The sequence below is a fragment of the Oncorhynchus mykiss genome, chromosome 7, assembly GCF_013265735.2.
Source record: "Oncorhynchus mykiss isolate Arlee chromosome 7, USDA_OmykA_1.1, whole genome shotgun sequence".
Taxonomy (NCBI): Eukaryota; Metazoa; Chordata; class Actinopteri; order Salmoniformes; family Salmonidae; genus Oncorhynchus; species Oncorhynchus mykiss.
Genome location: NC_048571.1, coordinates 43,526,702 through 43,545,820, shown reverse-complemented (window position 1 = coordinate 43,545,820; position 19,119 = coordinate 43,526,702). Strand labels below are relative to the sequence as shown.

General features: G+C 41.8%; 2 protein-coding genes and 1 pseudogene across 5 annotated transcripts; 1 reads left to right on the top strand and 2 right to left on the bottom strand.

The window, feature by feature from the left end:
- Positions 1-3: 3 nt before the first annotated feature.
- mon1bb (MON1 secretory trafficking family member Bb) lies at positions 4-8,824 on the bottom strand. Of its 4 annotated transcripts, none has more exons than XM_036983289.1 (6): positions 8,787-8,824; positions 6,151-6,254; positions 4,973-5,584; positions 4,000-4,792; positions 1,605-1,752; positions 4-1,336 (listed from the first exon to the last, which is right to left on the bottom strand). In XM_036983289.1, the coding sequence occupies exons 1-6, from the start codon at positions 8,798-8,800 to the stop codon at positions 1,115-1,117; spliced, it is 1,893 nt and encodes a 630-aa protein (XP_036839184.1). In that variant the 5' UTR covers positions 8,801-8,824; the 3' UTR covers positions 4-1,114. The 4 variants fall into 4 exon arrangements, with proteins under 4 accessions (XP_036839184.1, XP_036839183.1, XP_036839185.1 ...); XM_036983288.1 differs by lacking the exon at positions 8,787-8,824 and adding an exon at positions 7,104-7,238; XM_036983290.1 differs by lacking the exon at positions 8,787-8,824 and adding an exon at positions 7,013-7,167.
- LOC110527816 (T-cell leukemia translocation-altered gene protein homolog) lies at positions 8,784-19,119 on the top strand. The gene is made up of 3 exons (XM_021609348.2): positions 8,784-9,223; positions 13,087-13,141; positions 16,758-19,119. The coding sequence occupies exons 1-3, from the start codon at positions 9,013-9,015 to the stop codon at positions 16,798-16,800; spliced, it is 309 nt and encodes a 102-aa protein (XP_021465023.1). The 5' UTR covers positions 8,784-9,012; the 3' UTR covers positions 16,801-19,119.
- LOC110528952 lies at positions 16,774-18,890 on the bottom strand (annotated as a pseudogene).

The window sequence follows — 19,119 nt, the reverse complement described above, 5'->3', positions numbered from 1 at the left end:
TTGTGCAACCTGGGATTTATTTAAGAACCAACTGAACATGAATATTCTAGATAAGATGTTCCTAACAGTCAAACCAGATAAGCCACCACTCAGAACATGACAAAGTCCAGCATAGCTGATCCTGGTATCCAACAAGAATTTGCATGAAGTGTCTCTGAATAAAGAACCCCACAAATTAGGACTCTGTGGGATTTTATGAGTGTGCTGGACAAAGCATTTAACCATCAAGTACATGAGGATTACTAGAGTAGACTGTGGGTGAAGAATTTGGTTCCCAGCAATAAAGGATAGAATGACAATGTAACTGTATATTTACATTACCAGAGCATAATGAACTGAGTTAACACTATTTACAAACTAAACTGCAAAGATAACATGCAAGTTAAACAATTGTATCAACTGAGAACGACATGTAAGAAGTTATGTCATATCAAATATCCACATACAAGTGGTAATCCTTCCAATTTTCATGAAGATGACATTTCAAAATTCAGACATTTAATGATTTTTCATTTCCTGTTCATCCCACCAACAACCACACTTAAACTAAATCCTGTGTCAGCCTGTCAACATTAAGGTTTCTAGCAATAATTATAATTATTAGGCAGTTGAAAACAAATTCAAGAGTAGTTCTATAATGTAGGTAGTCCCATTTCATTTGTCATGTGCTACAGTGTCAATGACCATGAAAGCTTGACTTGAAATAGTTATATGTAACAAGTATTTGATATGATGCATTCGAGAAGTTCTCACTTTTGTTACAATAGAATAAAACAATATAAAAACTCAATAGCATTGAAAATTATCTTCAATGTTCCACCACTAGCCAATTTAAAAATGTTTGCTTTCTCTTTACAGATTCCCTGAACATCAACTTGTTCGACTGTAATCTAAAGTGTTAATGCAGTTCCTGTACATGCTTTCTCATAAAGGTACAGAAGAGTCTGAAAGTGTCAAAAAGGCAAGTTCTCCTTAAATAGTCCAGTGGTCAAAATTCAATGAAGTACCCAAAGATGTAGGATGTGGTCAGTGCCAAACCTCTTGTAGAACCAGTGTACAAACTACGTGTTGACAGAGTGGAAGAGCCGGAGCTAAGCACAGAGATAGAGCAGCTCTATAGTAGAGACATGAAGCCATTATCTGTGGAATCCTGCTGGTCAGACCTTCGGGAGCTTTTGCTGGGGTTGGGCGTGGTTGAATACTTGGGTGGGTATCGGATGAAGAGACGGTCCTCCTCCTTCTTGATCCACCGTAGAAGCTTGGTTATGGCGTTAATGGCACAAGCCTTAGTCACCAAGGGGCTGAAGCAGGTGTACAATTCAAATTTACTTGTGACCTATAGAGGAAAAGGACAAAGATGCAATAAGCGGTCTTAGCAGATCCATTTAAACAGTTTCAAATACTTTGTAAATTACTGTTATGTTCCATTGAGCTGAGAAGTATGCCGCATGAATGCTAGCAACAATCCAAAATAGCTCACTTCATATCTACACCGGAATGCAGGTCATTGAGACCAAGACTCCAGACAACATCCTGTACAGAGAGCTTCTTGGAGCTGCCCATAGTAACACTTCCACGTGTAAATCCTTGTGGGAGTGACATACCCAGGCCAACAGCGTTTCCCTCTCTGCCACGTGGTAGATGAGCTTGAGGGCCCTGGAAGAGCTGTGGATGCGACCGTGCATGTACCGGTACAGGTCCAGCAGCCTCATCCTCTCCTCCTCCGTGCTGTAAGGAGCCTCCATCTCTGGGCTGAAATCAACAGCACATCAAATGTAATTAAAACATTTTTATTAAAAAAGACAGCAAGACATTATGCAGGGCATTTGGAAAGTATTCAGTCCCCTTGGATTTTCCCCCACATTCTGTTACGTTACAGCCTTATTCTAAAATGTATTAAATTAAAAAAGGATCCTCAATCTACACACAATACTCCATAATGACATCACAATACTCCATAATGACGAAGTGAAAACAGGTTAGAAATGTTTGCACATTTATTCAACTTAAAAAACAATACCTTATTTACAAAAGTTCAGACCCTTTGCTATGAGACTCGAAATTGAGCTCAGGTGCATCCTGTTTCCATTGATTCCATTGTCCACCTGTGGTAAATTCAATTGATTGGATGTGATTTGGAAAGGCGCACACCTGTCTACACAAGGTCCCCCAGTTAACAGTGAATGTCCGAGCAAAAACCAAGCCATGAGGTCGAAGGATTGGTCCATAGAGCTCCGATGCAGGATTGTGTCGGCACAGATCTGGGGAAGGGTACCAACAACTTTCTTCAGCATTGAAGGTCTCCAAAAACACAGTGGCCTCCATCATTCTTAAATGGATGACGTTTGGAACCACCAAAACTCTTCCTAGAGCTGGCCGACTAGCCGAACTGAGCAATCAGGGGAGAAGAGCCTTGGTCAGGGAGGTGACCAAGAACCCGATGGTCACTCTGACAAAGCTCTAGAGTTCCGCTGTGGAGGTGGGAGAACTTTCTAGAAGGACAACAATCTCTGCAGCACTGCACCATTCTGGCCTTTATGGTAGAGTGGCCAGACTGAAGCCACTCCTCAGTAAAAGGCACGACAGCCCGCTTGGAGTTTGCCAAAAGGCACCTAAAGACTCTCAGACCATGAGAAACAAGATTCTCTGGTCTGATGAAACCAAGATTGAACTCTTTGGCCTGAATGCCAAGCATCACGTCTGGAGGAAACCTGGCACCATTCCTACGGTGAAGCATGGTGGTGGCAGCATCATGCTGTGGGGATGTTTTTCAGCGGCAGGGACTGGGACACCAGTCAGGCTGGAGGGAAAGATAAGCGGAGCAAAGTACAGAGAGATCCTTGATGAAAACCTGTTCCAGAGCACTCAGAACCTCAGACTGAGGTGAAGGTTCACCTTTCAACAGGACAACAACCCTATGCACACAGCCAAGACAACACAGGAGTGTCTTCGGGACAAGTCACTGAATGTCCTTGAGTGACCCAGCCAGAGGCCAGACTTGAACCTGATCGAACATCACTGGAGAGACCTAAAAATAGCTGTGCAGCAACGCTCCCCATTCAACCTGACAGAGCTTGAGAGGATCTGCAGAGAGGAATGGGAGAAACTCCCCAAATACAGCTGTGACAAGCTTGTAGCGTCATACCCAAGAAGACTTGTGGCTGTAATCACTGCCAAAGGTGCTTCAACAAAGTACTGAGTAAAGGGCCTGAATACTTATGTAAGTGTGACATCAGTTTTTTTTTTATAAATATGCAAACATTTCTAAAATCATGTTTTTGCTTTGTCATTATTGGGTATTGTGTGTAAAATAATTGAATCCATTATGTTGAAAAAGTCAAGGGGTCTGATTACTTTTACGAATGAACTGTACATGAAAATGGAATTGCCAAACAATGTGCAGCAAAATATACATGTTTGCTTCCCCAACTTTGATCAAGCTCTAATGTAAGTTAGACTGAAATGTTAGCCTGTCTAACGCAGCATTGCATGGGGAATATTTATTTCCCCAGTTGTATAACATTTTGCAAGGTTGTATTCACTGGTACAACTCGTCTAATAAGAAACCCAAAGCTACCAATCAAGATAAATAGGTCACTTGGCATGCTTTTTCTTACAGTGAGAACTATACAATCTTGTTAGTATCATTATAGATATCATGCGCTTTCAATTTCTATGATTCTTTAATAATACTATGGTAAAATGCACAAGGCTACTGGAGGATGAATATGATCTGACCTGAGGCACATGTGTAATATGTAAAGAAAAAAAAAAAAAACATCTCCCCTTTGACATTCCTTTTTTGAGTAATTATATTTGAAGGCTAATCTGTCTGCACATTAAAACACATTGCAGGACCAGTATCCAGAGAATATTTAGTCCAAAAAGTATATTTAATTTTTTTTTTTAAATGTGAAAAAGAAGTTACATGAAATAGACTGACGTGAATCATTCACTGGGTGAAGGTTACAAAAGCACAACAGAATAGATAGCACCTACCTGGTGAACTGAGTGAGCTGCTTGTGGTTGTCTGGCACGTCAAAGGGCTTGTACATGAAGTGCCTGAGGTCTGAGACGCCCACCTGGCTCACGCTGTAGGAGTGGGCCTTGGCTATGAGGCTCAGGGAGCTCTGAGCCAGCATGGCCACCTCTATTCTCCTCTTACACTCTGCCACAGCATAAAAGGCCTCCTTATCCGTGGAGAGCAGCAGCAGACACACAGTGCATTCTGGGGGGTCCAGGTAGGAGATGTAGGCATAGAAGTAACAGTCAGGGTTAAAGAGAGGCAGGCAGATGGGAGTCCAGATCTCTCCAGCCTGGAAGGCAGAGGAGGCCCCAATGAGGTTGAGCAGCAGGTGGACGTCAGCAGGCTCCAGCCTGGCGTCCTCGATCACCGTCTTCTCCTGGACGATGGTGAGCAGCTGGTTCTTGGCGATGAGGATGGAGAAGACCAGGTTGGGGGTGATGGCCTTCTGCAGGATCTGGCTGAGGGAGTCCCTGAGAGAGGAGACCAATGGCAGGCAGTGCACCGCTGCCAGCAGGAAGCTGGGGTCCGAGTCCACCAGGTTGAGGAGGCCGTCTAGGATCTTCTCGGAGCCGGCCAGTAGTCGCCGCAGGTCATAGTTCTTCTTGTGTTGGAAGATGCGAGCGATGCTGGCCTGGGTGAGCATGCTGATGATCTGGTAGTAGACGTAAAGGAGCTCACCACGCAGCTGCTTCTCTGACTGACGGCTGCTTGACACAGACACCAGCACCAGAGGACCCTTCTGCATGAACACCACTGTGTGCCCATCTGAGGGGGGGGGGGGGGGGGGGGGTAGAGGGTACAGACATGTAAGAAAAAAATAGGATGTAAAGCTGTCCAGGGGGAGCAAATAATGATGAATAAACACCTATAGTGAGCAATTCATTACACTTTCAGTAACAGTTATTGTCACAGTCATGAACGTAAGGAAATTCTAGAAATTCTCACCTGAGTAGACCGAGCGGATCATGTTGTCACTACTCTGGACAAAGGACACCAGTGCCATCATGACTCCCATGGTAGACGACAGAGCCTCTTCACTGCCGTAGCGGGAGTATATGGGCTTCCCTGCTTCACTCAGGACAAACACATGCTTCCTGTGCTGCCTCCAGCTCTCCGCTGTCACGTCTTCGTCACGGTGGGATGGGGGGGCCTCTGGGGCGCCAGTCTCTGACAGTGGAGAGGAATGCCTCTTCACTCCCAGACCTTGCTCCTCCAATTTACCCCTGGCCAAAATAGTGACGATAAACTCCCCTGAGTCATCCTGCCCATTCTCAGCTGAAACCTCCTCTGGGACAGTCTCTGGTTGACCACCTGAGAAGTTCTGATATTCTATCTTACTGCACACATTAGTCTCTTCCTCTTTTACCAGAACAGGAGCCGGTCCTAGATCCTGGTCAGGAGCTGCTTGTAGTCCCTTCTCTCCCATAGAATCTGATGTAGGTGGATATGTAGGCTCCTCTAAAGTCACATTGATGTTTTTGTCTCCTCCCACTGTTCCAGCAGGCTCAGGAACTGGGGGATTGTCAGAGGGCAGGGCCGGAGTGTGATAAGAAGAACCTGAAAAATCAGACAATACTCAGTAAAATAATCACAAACACTGCAGATCTCCCTACTTTCTGTGTGGAAGCATTTCAAGATCAGCTACATTGCCATTAAACCTCTAAGTCAATCTCTGCAGCCCAACGGGAAATCTAATTAGCATAATACAACAATCCCTATAAAAAGAGTATGTTGAAGCTAGAGATATTTGTTTTTTTGTATGGACTGCGTCTCAATCCCCGCAGCCGCCGATATAGGCATTCCGCAAAAGTGTCTGTCAGATATAGGACAGACGCTTCAAAACAAACTTCCTTCTGTTTTTCCATGTATGAATCTGTAATTCAATGCGTTTCTATGGGCTAATAGCAGTAAGGCCAAATTCAATATTTCATCAAATATGTTGTGTATATATATATATATATACACACACACCTAAAGAGGTCCTAAATTTCCAACGGAAATATCTAAATGATCCTTGGTATGACCATCTTACAACAATTCTATATGTTAGTTTAGTAGACTCTAGAGGGTTAATGATGAGCTAACTTTCATTCTAGATTAGATGACATAAGGCATTTCATTACCAGTTGACGGGATGCAGTCAGCAGAGGGTGGATCACAACTTGTTATCTCCTCTGTCTCTCCTTTTTCTTGACTGTCATCTCTCTCCATGTTGACATCACAGACACTGTAAATCACAGAAAACGAAGCGCTCATTGGCAGACTAGTCATTTATTTGATATTCAGTTAACAGTTCCTGTCATCCTACAGCAGCACACCACTTGGGATCGAGCTACGCAGCTGGCCACAAACTGGTCATGCAAGTAGCTAACGCCTAGATGACGAGCCAGGTTAAAATGGGTCAGCAGATGTGTGGCTTTAGCTTCGGTAGCAAGCACTCAATGGCATCTTTATAAGATTAAATCCCCTGCAGTGAGAACATAGCTAAGTAGCCGTATGTTACTCGCAACGTTAGCTTTAGCTACTAATAACGCTTTAAAACTTTAACTTGAGTCGTTAATTTCTCAAAACAGCTAAAGCCACAGGCAGGGGGAAGCAAATGTGCATCCAAACCAGGGCATCTTAATGTTAAATTCATCATTTGGAACTAATATATATATATTTAGCCGTTAGATGCTTTTGGGAAACCGGGCCCTGAACATATACATCATCATCATCATCATCATTGCAATGCCAACGTTAGGTCTAAATGAAAACGCCTTGTAATTCTAACGTTATCATAGCCAACTACCGTGAGGTTTAAATGAAAACGCATCTTATTCTAGCTACTTGATTTATTTAGCTTTTCTTCCTGCATGTTATTGCAGGCTACCCCTCACTACACACACTAGCCAGCAAAAGACATTCCAGTGCTCCCGAAAACCCCCGTTTTGACGCACACTGACATACCTTGAAACATTATACAAAAAAACAAAGCTCACCTACGTTTAAATATTCCGTTGTTAAATCGTGTATAACGTGAATTTAGGCCATATAACTGGTAGGCAAATTGCCGATTGACAATTTTTACACTCACAACAGCACATCCGGAATCCCAATGGTGACAGCAGATAGGATACGTTGGCCAATGGTCATTTAGATGGAGCAAGTAATAAACCAATGAGAGGAGAAACTCCCCCTCCCAAGTCAGAGTGCGTGCCAGGGCAATGGGCCAGGGTTCCGGTCTAGAAGCACGGTGTCGACTGCTCCTATAGTTTTGCTACAGTACTGCAGTTTAACCAAAGCTTTTTATAACTAACGTTATAAAACGGACTCTCTTGCACATGCACTGGACTCAAACTACAAACTCACACATACTACATTGACAGTCCAACACGCATATTGACGCCACAGACACACATGCGTTCACATATGCTGCTGCTCTATTTTATTATCTATGCATAGTTACTTTATCCCTACCTACATGTAACATATTACCTCGACTAACCCGTACCCCTTGAATATAGCCTCATTGTTATATTATTGTGTTACTCGTTAGTCCTTTAGTTTATTATGCAAATGTTTCTTAATTTCTTTTTTAAAAACGGATTGTTGGTTAAGGGCTCGTAAGTGAGCATTTCACGGTAAGGTTTACTCTACACCTGTTATATTCGGGGCATGTGACAAATAATGTTTTTGACGAAAATGAAAACGTGTCTTTGTCACTTTCACGAATTTTGAGTAATAACGTGTTCAACTACTTAAAACATTGGCCCAATCTAGGTTGTGCCTTTAGATTTTGAAAAAATAAACAACTAAGAATTTTTGACTTCTCTCATTGGACTTGTTCGACATTGCAGGCGACTGCCGACTGACTGATCTACAAATCACCTTGCGTCATGAATAAATACTGATTATTAGTTGAAGATCAGTCAGTCAGTCAGACTTTACCAATGATACATGAAGTGATGGGAAAGTCAGCTCTTTTAACTGACTGATCTTTTCGATTCATTCAGTCAAAATAATGAATCTTTCGACTAATTTTGTTAATTTGAGTCAGTAATTCCCACAGCATTGCAGGACCCCTTGCCGGTGGACAATGAACTGAAAACTCGAAAGAGTAATGAATCTACAAGCCTCTCATTCACCATAGCCGGCAGGCAGGACCCCATTCCGGGGAGCTGAAATCTCAAGTCATGATTCTACAAGCCTGTCGTTCACCATAGGGGGCTTATTGGAGATGTAATTTGTGACTGATATTTTAAAGAATGTACATTTATTGATTGTTAGACAAACAAATACATTTTTATACACTGGTTGTGCCGCAACCGGACTAGATTTTGAACGACTCTTGGCGCAATGCAATACTTGAATGCCAAACGATTCGAAGTTCGGGCTGTGTATGTTTTGCTGTTACAAAGCTGTGTCCATCGATAACATTCAATAATCAATTATTTGCATTCATTCTTGCAACATGTGGTCAATTATCAGTTCTAGACATGTATTTTTATTCTCTATGCTCATGATCTAATCCTGTGCGCAAAATGACAGACAGTTGCTGGTCGGAGCAAGTCTCTGGAGCCGCTGAGCCGGAGGAGCGTGTATTAATCCTGCTCGATGATCTCATTGTGGCCAGCACTAGCAGGTTAAACGGATGACTAAAATGAACGAATTATGACTCGAGTTAGTAAAAAGAGTAGTTAAAAAATAACGATTAATTCGCAAACACCACATCATGGTTTTGATGCTCTCGAGCACGGTCACAGACTTCTCAACCCACCTGGTCTGCTTCATCTGTTTCGCAAGCGTTCCCGGAAGTCTCGCGATGTTGCGTCTCTGGGTTTAGAAAGCCTGATATAAGTAGCTAACACTAAAAGCAAATATTTACATCTGTGAGTTCACTCAAATATTTTTGACGAATTGTAACAGTCAGCCATAACGTTAGCTGGTTTAGGTAAGGCATGTTTTTTTGACAAAATCATACACGTTGGGTGGCGTTTTATAAAATGGAAGAGCCGTGGGATTTCGAGTTTTTATCCCGTATTGTGGACGGGTTTGTGTCGTTTCTTTCCGAGTTTGTGGATGACTGGTTGGCTAATGATATGAGAGTGTCAATATTCAAGATCCTGTTTAGCTGGCTTGTTGTCAGTCTCATTGCCATCCACTTCGCTTGGAGAGTTTACGGAAACACTGTGAACGATATGTATTACCGACAAGGTGAGCGCTACAGGAAACTAGCTAACATTTATCATATGTTTGCCACCATGACGTTTAGGTCTATGCTAGCTAGCCACAAGTAAGTACACTTTGAAACGGTGGTGATTATGTGAAGGCTTCCATACAGCCGTTACACAGTAAGTAGTGTAAAGCATATAGCACAAGAGGATGTTCGTCCAACCGATACTTCCAATTCTTGATTTGAGTCCATGTGCCAGACCACAACAATTGGGTAATCGGGCTCATTTGGGCCGACAATGTTTCATATTGATTTTTTTTTTAAAGGTTGTCCCTAGAGTTCAGGGTTGCCAGGTCCAGCAAAAAAAAAAACGTATTGAATAAATTACTACTCTAAACCAGAACACAAGGCCTGAAACTGCAGCAATAGCGGAGTTGCCACATTTAGCCAATTAAAACTTTCCATAACCTTGACGGCATTTCGAAGGAATCTTGATTTTTAACGACCTTAGAAGCAAAAGTTTTCCCATTAAAATAATAATTATTGCGAGCTAATGTGACTAAAAAATAAATACACTTCAAAAAACGAATGTTAGGCTATTTTCTGGCAATTGTGTCAAACCGTTAGGAATGGTTTATTGGAATATTGACTTGTCCATAGGCTAGGCCCACTGACTAAAATCTGGGTTTATGATTGTAATTCCATTTTGCCATGGTTTGGCTAGTTCGATGCAGGTAGCCTACACCCTCTAATAGCCTACACAGTAGATTTAGCAGCTTGCTTAGTTCAAATTGGCATTCAACATGAATAGCAAGGCGATCTCGTGGTAAGAAGTGCTTCCGATGCCCAATAGCTACCGAGGACGGGGCAATAATTTCAGTCACTGAATCAAATATTAATAATATGGATATGAACTGCAGCTAGCAGTATTCAAATGATTTTTCACAGAAACAAATCCCCCAGAATATATATTTGGTTTACTTCTACTTTCCATTATCATTTAACTGATAAGACAACACTTGATTATACATTATTTTGCTGACGTATGATGGGGATTCCTGGGTTGCAGGTTTGCCTGGGCTGGGGTCACTGGGCAAGAAAAGTTGACTGATAGGGGGTGCTGTGTTGAAGCCACTGTTCCTCCATCTTGGCACTCCCCCACCACAGTGGTGTAATGCAGTGGTTCCCAACCTTTTTCGTTTACACTACCACCTACTGAATTTTGTCTAACCAGAGTACCCCTGAAGTACCCCCTCATGTGCATTTTACAGTACGCACATGGCCTCATGAGCATTCGAGTACATCCAGGTCCCAGTACCCCTGGTTGGGAATCACTGGTATAATTTAACTAAGTGAAAAATACTTTGAAGTACTACTTAAGTATTTTGGGGGGTATCCACTTGCCCAGGGCAAGTACAAAAAAAAGTAGGACAAAAAGCACTATCAAACCATTTAGGCTACTCAGATCAGAATTGGATCATTGTCCCTGGATGCAATGTGTTTTGCACTGTCCTCTATCTTCCCAATCTCTGCGGAGCGCATGGGAGTATAATTATTGAAGGCCTGCATTGACAGCCACAAGTGGTCTGTCAATCATGCAGTCGGGAGATGCGTGTTTGAGATCACAGCAAGTTTAACCGCATTTTGTTCATATTCGTTAATAGTGAGTTATTTGCCCAGTTATAGCACATTTCTGGTCAGCAATGAAAATCCTGGAAAAGTCATGGTGTGTGCATCACCTGCGTGCCAGTGGGCCGTTGCCAGAGGAGCGAGAGACATTGCGCAGCAGGTAAATTATATACAGACTAACTAGATAACAAGCCAAACTACACAATATGTTAAAATTGTCTAGGTAACTATTTAGCAATTAGTATTTATTAATGTCACTTATGTCCGATGTCCTAAAATTACTTTTCACCGGCACTTTTGTATAACCGCAAATTGCCGACATGCAGTTGATACGGGGTGCGAAGTTGATGAAACCAATGCTGCATACTCAGGTTGTAAAACCGTTAATCAAGCGCTCAAAATTGGCTAGTATTCTCCTACTATTCAATACAGGCCATGTAATTCTGACAAAGTACGAAAATATTCTTAGAATAGCCTAATTGACAAGTAACTCCTATGCTGTGAAGATCTACCCTGTACACTGAATATTTTACCCTTACAAATAGATACACATCTTAGTTAGCTACCTCTCCCACCTTAGCCATTTGATCCCAGGTTCATTGAATGAGGAAGTAATTTTACAAAAAAAGTATTTGGTTGTAATTGTAATGTTGCAGCGTGGCCAGCCATCCTCCAGGAGAGCTACTGGATGTGCAGGCTTTTGCTCCAGCTCTGCTCGAACACACCACATAGTAAAAAATCAGCTGCTCAACAGGACCTTGATAAGTTGATTCTGGTGTGTTTGTGCAGGGTTGGTTCAAAAGCTTTCACACCCAGTAGGTCTCCAGATGGAGGACACTTATGGACATGTTTTATACAGTAGCCTATTAGTGCAGTAAGGGGGGGGGGGTCAAAAAAGTTAATGTCAAGCCATGGTATCTGTACTTTACATGACTATCTATATTTTTGACAACATTGACTTTTATAGCACTAATTTCCTAAAGAAAATATGTACTTTTTGCTCCCATATGTTTTCCTTGACACCCAAAAGTACTCAATACATTTTGAATTCTTAGCATGGCAGGAAAATGGTGAAATTCACACACTTATCAAGAGAGCACCTGGCCCTCCCTACTACCTCTGCTCTGGTGGACTCACTAAACACAAATGCTTTGTTTGTAAATGATGCCTGAGTGTTGGAGTGTGCCCCTGGCTATCCGTAAAAAATAATTGTGGCGTCTAGTTTGCTTAATATAAGGAAGTTGAAAGGATTTATAGTGTTTTGATACTGAAGTAAATTTAAAACCAGATGCTTTTAGACTTTTACTCAAGTCATTTTCTATCACAATTGGGTACCCTTTCCGCCAGTGTAAACCATATCTTTTGGAAGCTTTAGAAATGCATTTATTAATGTCAACATTTGTTTTTACAATGTTTATTCTATTACAGACAATGTATACTTTTGATTTTTTTTTAGCTCCCATAATGTAATAACATTGAGATTACTAATGTTACTGTCCCCACTACAACAAAAAATACTTATATACATGTCATTTTGTTCTTGAAATACTGTGGAATTCTATTGACTTCTATTGAGGACTGCTCAGGAGTGCCAATATGGCCGACCGATGGCTTCAAAGCCTCGCAATGGCCGGCACATACAGTAGCATCAGCAAACCAGGGTTTATATACATCATTGATGACACTCATCTGCCTTGATCAATGATACAATTTGAAATAGACAAGATCACGGCATACACATTGTTGGATTACTTCAAGTAGCAAAATATATATATTTTTTGAATTACTGACCATTTTCTGAATTCAAACGAACCACTTGCAACAGAAACATGGACGTTTAGAAGACATGGATTGTCTTCCAAGTCGGGAATTGAGGAAGTATCAGCAAGTAAGGTTTGGTCAAATTCCCTGTGCTTTGCTTTACACTGGGAAAATTTGTTTTGCATGGCCCAGTGCCCTGGGTGGGCAGTTTGCTCATTTTAGACCAATCCATTGGTCCTGAAATTAACTCTCCACCCACTCGGGGCACTGGGCCATGCAAAAATAACTTGACCACTACCTACTATGTAACTGCTGTATGGAAGCATTCAAATACCATGCCGTTTCAAATTGTAACTAGTTCTATGTCTGAAAGGCACTGCCATGTAGCTTCAACTGCAACTGGATTCTGACATGACATTGGGCTTTGATCTGTATAAACCCAATGTTCCGTCAAATTAGAATCCAGTTGCGGTCGAAGCTAGCAGCCATGTATTGTTGTGCTCTAACATTTTAGGTACTAGTGGACAGAATGGAGGCACACCTGACACTGTACCTCACCGCAGTGGATGGTAGGTGTCCGAGCATCCATGGGTCTCCCTCCAGGTACCCATAATACTGACTTGTTCTCTACAGTCACAATAGTGTCATTTTTCTCTAGCTATCCACTGGACTCCACACATTTGATTTTCCCATTATGAATTTAGTTGTTAACGCTAGTTGGTTGCTTCCTACTATTAAAAGCAGTGTGTACCTACATTTTAAAAAACGTTTACAAATGTAGACAGAGGATAGAGAAAAGCTGACCCACCTATTTCATTTGGGATGCTTTTAAGGCGTACATTAAGGAACTGATAATCTCATACTCTGCAAAAGTGAAATGTAAGTTAGACATTTTTATTAAAGAGAAATAAAATCCCTATTTTTGAAAGTCCATAAAAAAATTTTTATTTACAAGGTAAGGAAGAAAATAACATTTCTGAACTTAAGCAGGAATATGATATTTGACTTTTGAAGAGAGAAAACGACTATAGGCTGAACTCAAATAAAGCATACTACTTAATGGTAAACATCTCGCAGCCCTCAAAATGAATACATGCCAAAAGTTATAATTTTAAGATAAAGATGCGTTAATTAGAAACAACACAATTAATGACAATTTTAAAAGTTATGAAAATCTATATAAATCAGAAACAATATTTCACTTTTAAAAAAAGATTACAGTTTTGAAACTACAGTAAATGTGCAGTATGGTATTTTGGAAGCAGGTTTTGCAGATTCATACTGCATTTAATGTACTCTAACTCCAGTTATACTACAATGTACTGCAGTTATACTGCACTCTGACTGCAATCTTTTTTTTTCTTAAGGGTTAGACTGATCCTAGCCTTAGACTCAACAACCCTGAATCAATTATCAGCAGACAAAATAAACACTAAAAACAGACTTGATACATATCAATCGAACTGTTTATTAAAAATAGACACACAAATACAAAATGTTCGGAACACCTTCCATAATATTGCCTTCAGAACAGCCTCCATTCATCTGGGCATATGGACTACAAGGTGTGAAAAGCGTTCCACAGGGATGCTGGCCCATGTTGACTCCAATGCTGCCCACATTTGTGTCAAGTTGGCTGGATATCCTTTGGGTGGTGGACCATTCTTGATACACAGGGGATACTGTTGAGCGTGAAACCCAGCAGCGCTGCACTTCTTGACACACACAAACCGGTGCGCCTGGCACCTACTACCATACCCCGTTCATAGGCACTTAAATATTATGTCTTGCCCATTCACCCTCTGAATGGCACACATATACAATCCATGTCTCAATTGTCTAAAAATCAATAGCTTTTCAGAATTCCCTGATAAATTTGTACACATAAACTAAAAAGCAGAAATCGTAAATTACTTGGTAATAGGAAATACATTTATTTCCATGACCGCATTTTTTTTTTTTTTTTCAAATAAATGCATTAAATCTTCCTATGAAGAAATGTCGATTCAAAATCTTTTGAACATCATAAATCTTGAGGGAATCCAATTTTGAGTCACAGAATGATATTCATATGACAAGTAAGACCAACAAAACCTTAGAGCCTATCCAACTGACTCTTACAAAAATATATAAAAAAATATTGGAACAAAGACACACTGATATTGGCACAAGATGGAGGGAATGTTGGAACATAACTAATGAAATTACAGTTAATGAAAATGTACGCTTAATACAGTATATAAACTAATATATAGAATTTATTACACAGGGCAAAATTAGCTAATTCTACAGCAAAACCTCAAGTCTTAGGGTAAAACTAACAATGACTCAATAATCCATGCCTTCTGGGAATGCTGCAAAGTCCAAAAGTTATGGGCGGAGTTAAAGTTGGCTGTCAAAGTATTACAATGTAAATGTACTTTTAATCCATTTGTCTGCATATTTCAATATTTTTTTTTAGGCCATGTGGCAGAGAGTGATGGGGGTGTGTGCAGGTGGGTCTGGGCAGGTGTGGAGATGTACAGTTGAAGTCGGAAGTTTACATACACTTCAGCCAAATACATTTAAACTCAGTTTTTTCACAATTCCCGACATTTAAACCTAGTAAATATTCCCTGTCTTAGGTCAGTTAGGATCACCACTTTATTTTAAGAATGTGAAATGTCAGAATAATAGTAGAGAATTATTTCTTTCAGCTTATATTTCTTTCATCACATTCCCAGTGGGTCAGAAGTTTACATACAGTCAATTAGATGTTTGGTAGCATTACCTTTAAATTGTTTAACTTGGGTCAAATGTTTCGGGTAGCCTTCCACAAGCTTCCCACAATAAGTTGGGGGAATTTTGGCCCATTCCTCCTGACAGAGCTGGCATAACTGAGTCAGGTTTTTAGGCCTCCTTGCTCGCACACGCTTTTTCAGTTCTGCCCACACATTTTCTATGGGATTTAGGTCAGGGCTTTGTGATGGCTCTCCAATACCTTGACTTTGTTGTCCTTAAGCCATTTTGCCACAACTTTGGAAGTATGCTTGGGGTCATTGTCCATTTGGAAGACCCATTTGCGACCAAACTTTAACTCCCTGACTGATGTCTTGAGATGTTGCTTCAATATATCCATATAATTTTGCTCCCTCCTCATGCCATCTATATTGTGAAGTGCACCAGTCTCTCCTGCAGCAAGACACCGCCGCAACATGATGCAGCCACCCCCGTGCTTCACGTGTTCTTGGGCTTGCAAGCCTCCCCCTTTTTACTCCAAACATAACGATATTCATTATGGCCAAACAGTTCTATTGTTGTTTCATCAGACCAGAGGACATTTCTCCAAAAAGTACAATCTTTGTCCCCATGTGCAGATGCAAACTGTAGTCTGGCTTTTTTTAATGGCGGTTTTGGAGTGGCTTTTTCCTTGCTGAGTGGCCTTTCAGGTTATGTCGATATAGGACTCGTTTTACTGTGGATATAGATACTTTGTACCTGTTTCCTCAGGCATCTTCACAAGGTCCTTTGCTGTTGTTCTGGGATTGATTTTCACTTTTTGTACACAAGTACATTAATCTCTAGTTGACAGAACGCGTCTCCTTCCTGAGCGGTATGACGCCTGCGTGGTCCCATGGTGTTTATACTTGCGTACTATTGTTTGTACAGATGAATGTGGTACCTTCAGGCACTTGGTAATTGCTCCCAAGGATGAACCAGACTTGTGGAGGTCGACAATTTTTTTTCTGAGGTCTTTGCTGATTTCTTTTGATTTTCCCATGATGTCAAGCAAAGTTTGACGGTAGGCCTTGAAATACATCCACAGGTACACCTCCAATTGACTCAAATTGTCAATTAGCTTATCAGAAGCTTCTAAAGCTATGACAATTTTCTGGAATTTTCCAAGCTGTTTAAAGGCACAGTCAACTGACTGTATGTAAACTTCTGACCCACTGGAATTGTGAAACAGTGAATTATAAGTGAAATAATCTGTTTGTAAACAATTGTTGGAAAAATGATTTGTCATGCCAAAATTATAGTTTGTTGACAGGAAATTTGTGGAGTGGTTGAAAAACGAGTTTTAATGACTCCAACTTAAGTGTATGTTGTCATTTGTATGTGTTTTTCTACTCAAAAATCTATTATAATTACAACAACAAAAAGCAGTAGGTGTGACTCCTTGTGATAATGTTTTCTATCTGTCAGGGAGCGTGCTGCAGGGGACACCATCAAGACACACCGTGAGTGACAGACGGGACATAACAAGTTGGACTACATTCTACTTGTTCTCGGTCGAATCAGACAGTGCTGCTGAGTGGACACAGACTTGATATGTTGTGCCTTTTCAAATGGGCTGGAGTTCATCGATGAGGTGGGCCTGCAGACGCTTCCTTACTCTACGCTGAAAAATTACTTTTTCCCGGACGGTTGTCATGAAGGGGTAACTAATCAGGCTCAGTTTACATCCAGACAGCCACACCATGCGATAAGCGAAGATATTCTCTCATATGTCATATCTTTTTAAATCTCATATTTTAAAATGAAGCTTATGTACATTTTTTACCGCCTTTGATTGGTGAGCCATTAAAATATCTATCCAAGTCTATGTCCTCTGATTGGTTGTAGATTGAACTGAAATGTTATTCTAATCTACCGGTAGACAGAATCTGAAAAGACTTGACAACTGCTGTGAGTTGTGACTGCTGTTATGTCCATAACATATTATTGTATGAATAAGGAGCGGTTTTTATTTCCACTGGAGCAAGGCTACATAGTAATCCACGAAGAGTGCGCTGGAGCAAGACTACTGTGGAGAAAGTGGTCAGAGATAGAAGCCTTACATCAAATGGCAGCTCCCCTCGAACTCTTGATTTCTTTTTCTAGACAGACTCACCTTATTATAGTCGTTGTACACCCCTCTATGGCTGGAACCTCCATACTGAGAAGGAGCAAATGCATGAGGCCTCTGGCTGTCTTCTGATTAAAGTCACATTTAGTTTAAAAAAAAAAAAATCATTCTCTAATACGATGTCCAGCACACAACCCACGATTGCTCTGTACAAGAACACTCTCCACAAATAACCAAAAAGTAAGCAATTTACGCTATTCATTAGACATAGCTGACTGCGACTTTTTTAAATTAAACGTGGACTTCCAGAAGGGCTTGCTGGAAAGGGGTATAATTGGCAAGGTCAACTTTGAAAAGCTGAGCTCTGAATATATTTAAGTCTACTCAGTATGGATTCATACTGAAATGTGTGCTTAGCTGCTTTCAGGCCCTCGTCTTCACCAGACACGACTATGGGGATTGGTGGGATGAGCAGGATGTACACATCCCTCACATTGGTACCCATTAACCCTGGTAGGAGCAGTCACTGCCCACCAGACAGGTGTGAAAAGGTGAAGAAATCATTGTTAATGAGGATGCCTCAGTGTCCAGCCCCTGTGCTCGTGCTTCTTCTCCAAGCCCTGCGTCTATGACCGCCCCTGCTGCCTCAGTTGGTCGTCTTGACCATCTGTCCCACCACGCAGGAACAGGGGACCCTTCGGAGGGAGTGCCAAGCCTCCCAGCTCCAGCCCCACTCGCAGGGCTAGCTCTTGGTTCTGCCCACCACGCCCCTTGCCTGTCAACTGCGCAGTGGGCTCTCCCCCAGCCAGCATACGGTGGCTCCCCATCCCTCCCCACGCCAAGCACCTGCATAGCACGGCACAAATCCCAACTCACCACGCCCATCTCGGGCCCCAGCTTCAGAATCTCAACAGGCAACTCAGGAGGGGGCTCGTCACGGGAGCAGGCAAAGTGAGCCAGTAGACCATAAAGGCGAGACAGACTGTACGTCCCCACAACAGCACAACTGGACGGAATCCAAGCTCCCCTGCACGTCGCCCTGCGCATTCCAGAGCAATACTGTTGGAGCCAATCACAGCATTGAGAACATATGCCACCCTGTCTGACTGCTCTCCAGCCTCCTCCCACCGGGGAGCTGAGTGTCCAGGGACCTGCTTGACTGAGGTGGGGAGAGAGGCTGCGATTAGCCCATAGCGGTCCAGCACCGACCAAATCTCCTGAGGCCACGCCTCAGTCTACAATATGGGGCCGCTGGGCTTTTAAGTCCAGGGGATCTCAGATTACATCAGACAGAACCAGGGCCACCACCTGTTTTGAAAATGTTAACAGGGATATTGTATTTGACCAAATATGGCCACAATATAAAAGTTAATGTGCAAGAAGTAAAAATGTTGGGGTGAAAGCTCTATAATGAGCTAGTAGAGTTGGAGACTTATTTGAGCAGGGTGAGCGCAGTGTGCAAGTCCTCCTCCCTTCAATAACGAGGGCATGGCGTACAGAGTTAAGCTCCTGAATGGTAGCCCCAACTACAAGACAGTCAGTCTGAGTGTAACATTCTGTTTTTCTTGAAGAGAGATGAGTGTGACTGGGGCAGGCAAGAGTGCAGACCCTCCTACATGTGTGTTAAATGTCCAATGCAGCAGAATGTATCTATCAAATCATTTTTGGGTAACAATTAAGTCTTACTGTGATTGTTTAATTAAACTGATGTAATAAAAT

Coding starts and splice junctions, on each gene's coding strand:
- LOC110527816 (XM_021609348.2), top strand. CDS start 9,013: ATGGAAGAGCCGTGGGATTTCGAGTTTTTATCCCGTATTGTGGACGGG. Junction 9,224..13,086: donor CGATATGTATTACCGACAAG/GTGAGCGCTACA, acceptor CTAACATTTTAG/GTACTAGTGGACAGAATGGA. Junction 13,142..16,757: donor GTACCTCACCGCAGTGGATG/GTAGGTGTCCGA, acceptor TCTATCTGTCAG/GGAGCGTGCTGCAGGGGACA.
- mon1bb (XM_036983288.1), bottom strand. CDS start 7,162: ATGACCATTGGCCAACGTATCCTATCTGCTGTCACCATTGGGATTCCG. Junction 4,793..4,972: donor GATCCGCTCGGTCTACTCAG/GTGAGAATTTCT, acceptor CCCCCCCCTCAG/ATGGGCACACAGTGGTGTTC. Junction 1,337..1,604: donor GGGAAACGCTGTTGGCCTGG/GTATGTCACTCC, acceptor TTTCCTCTATAG/GTCACAAGTAAATTTGAATT.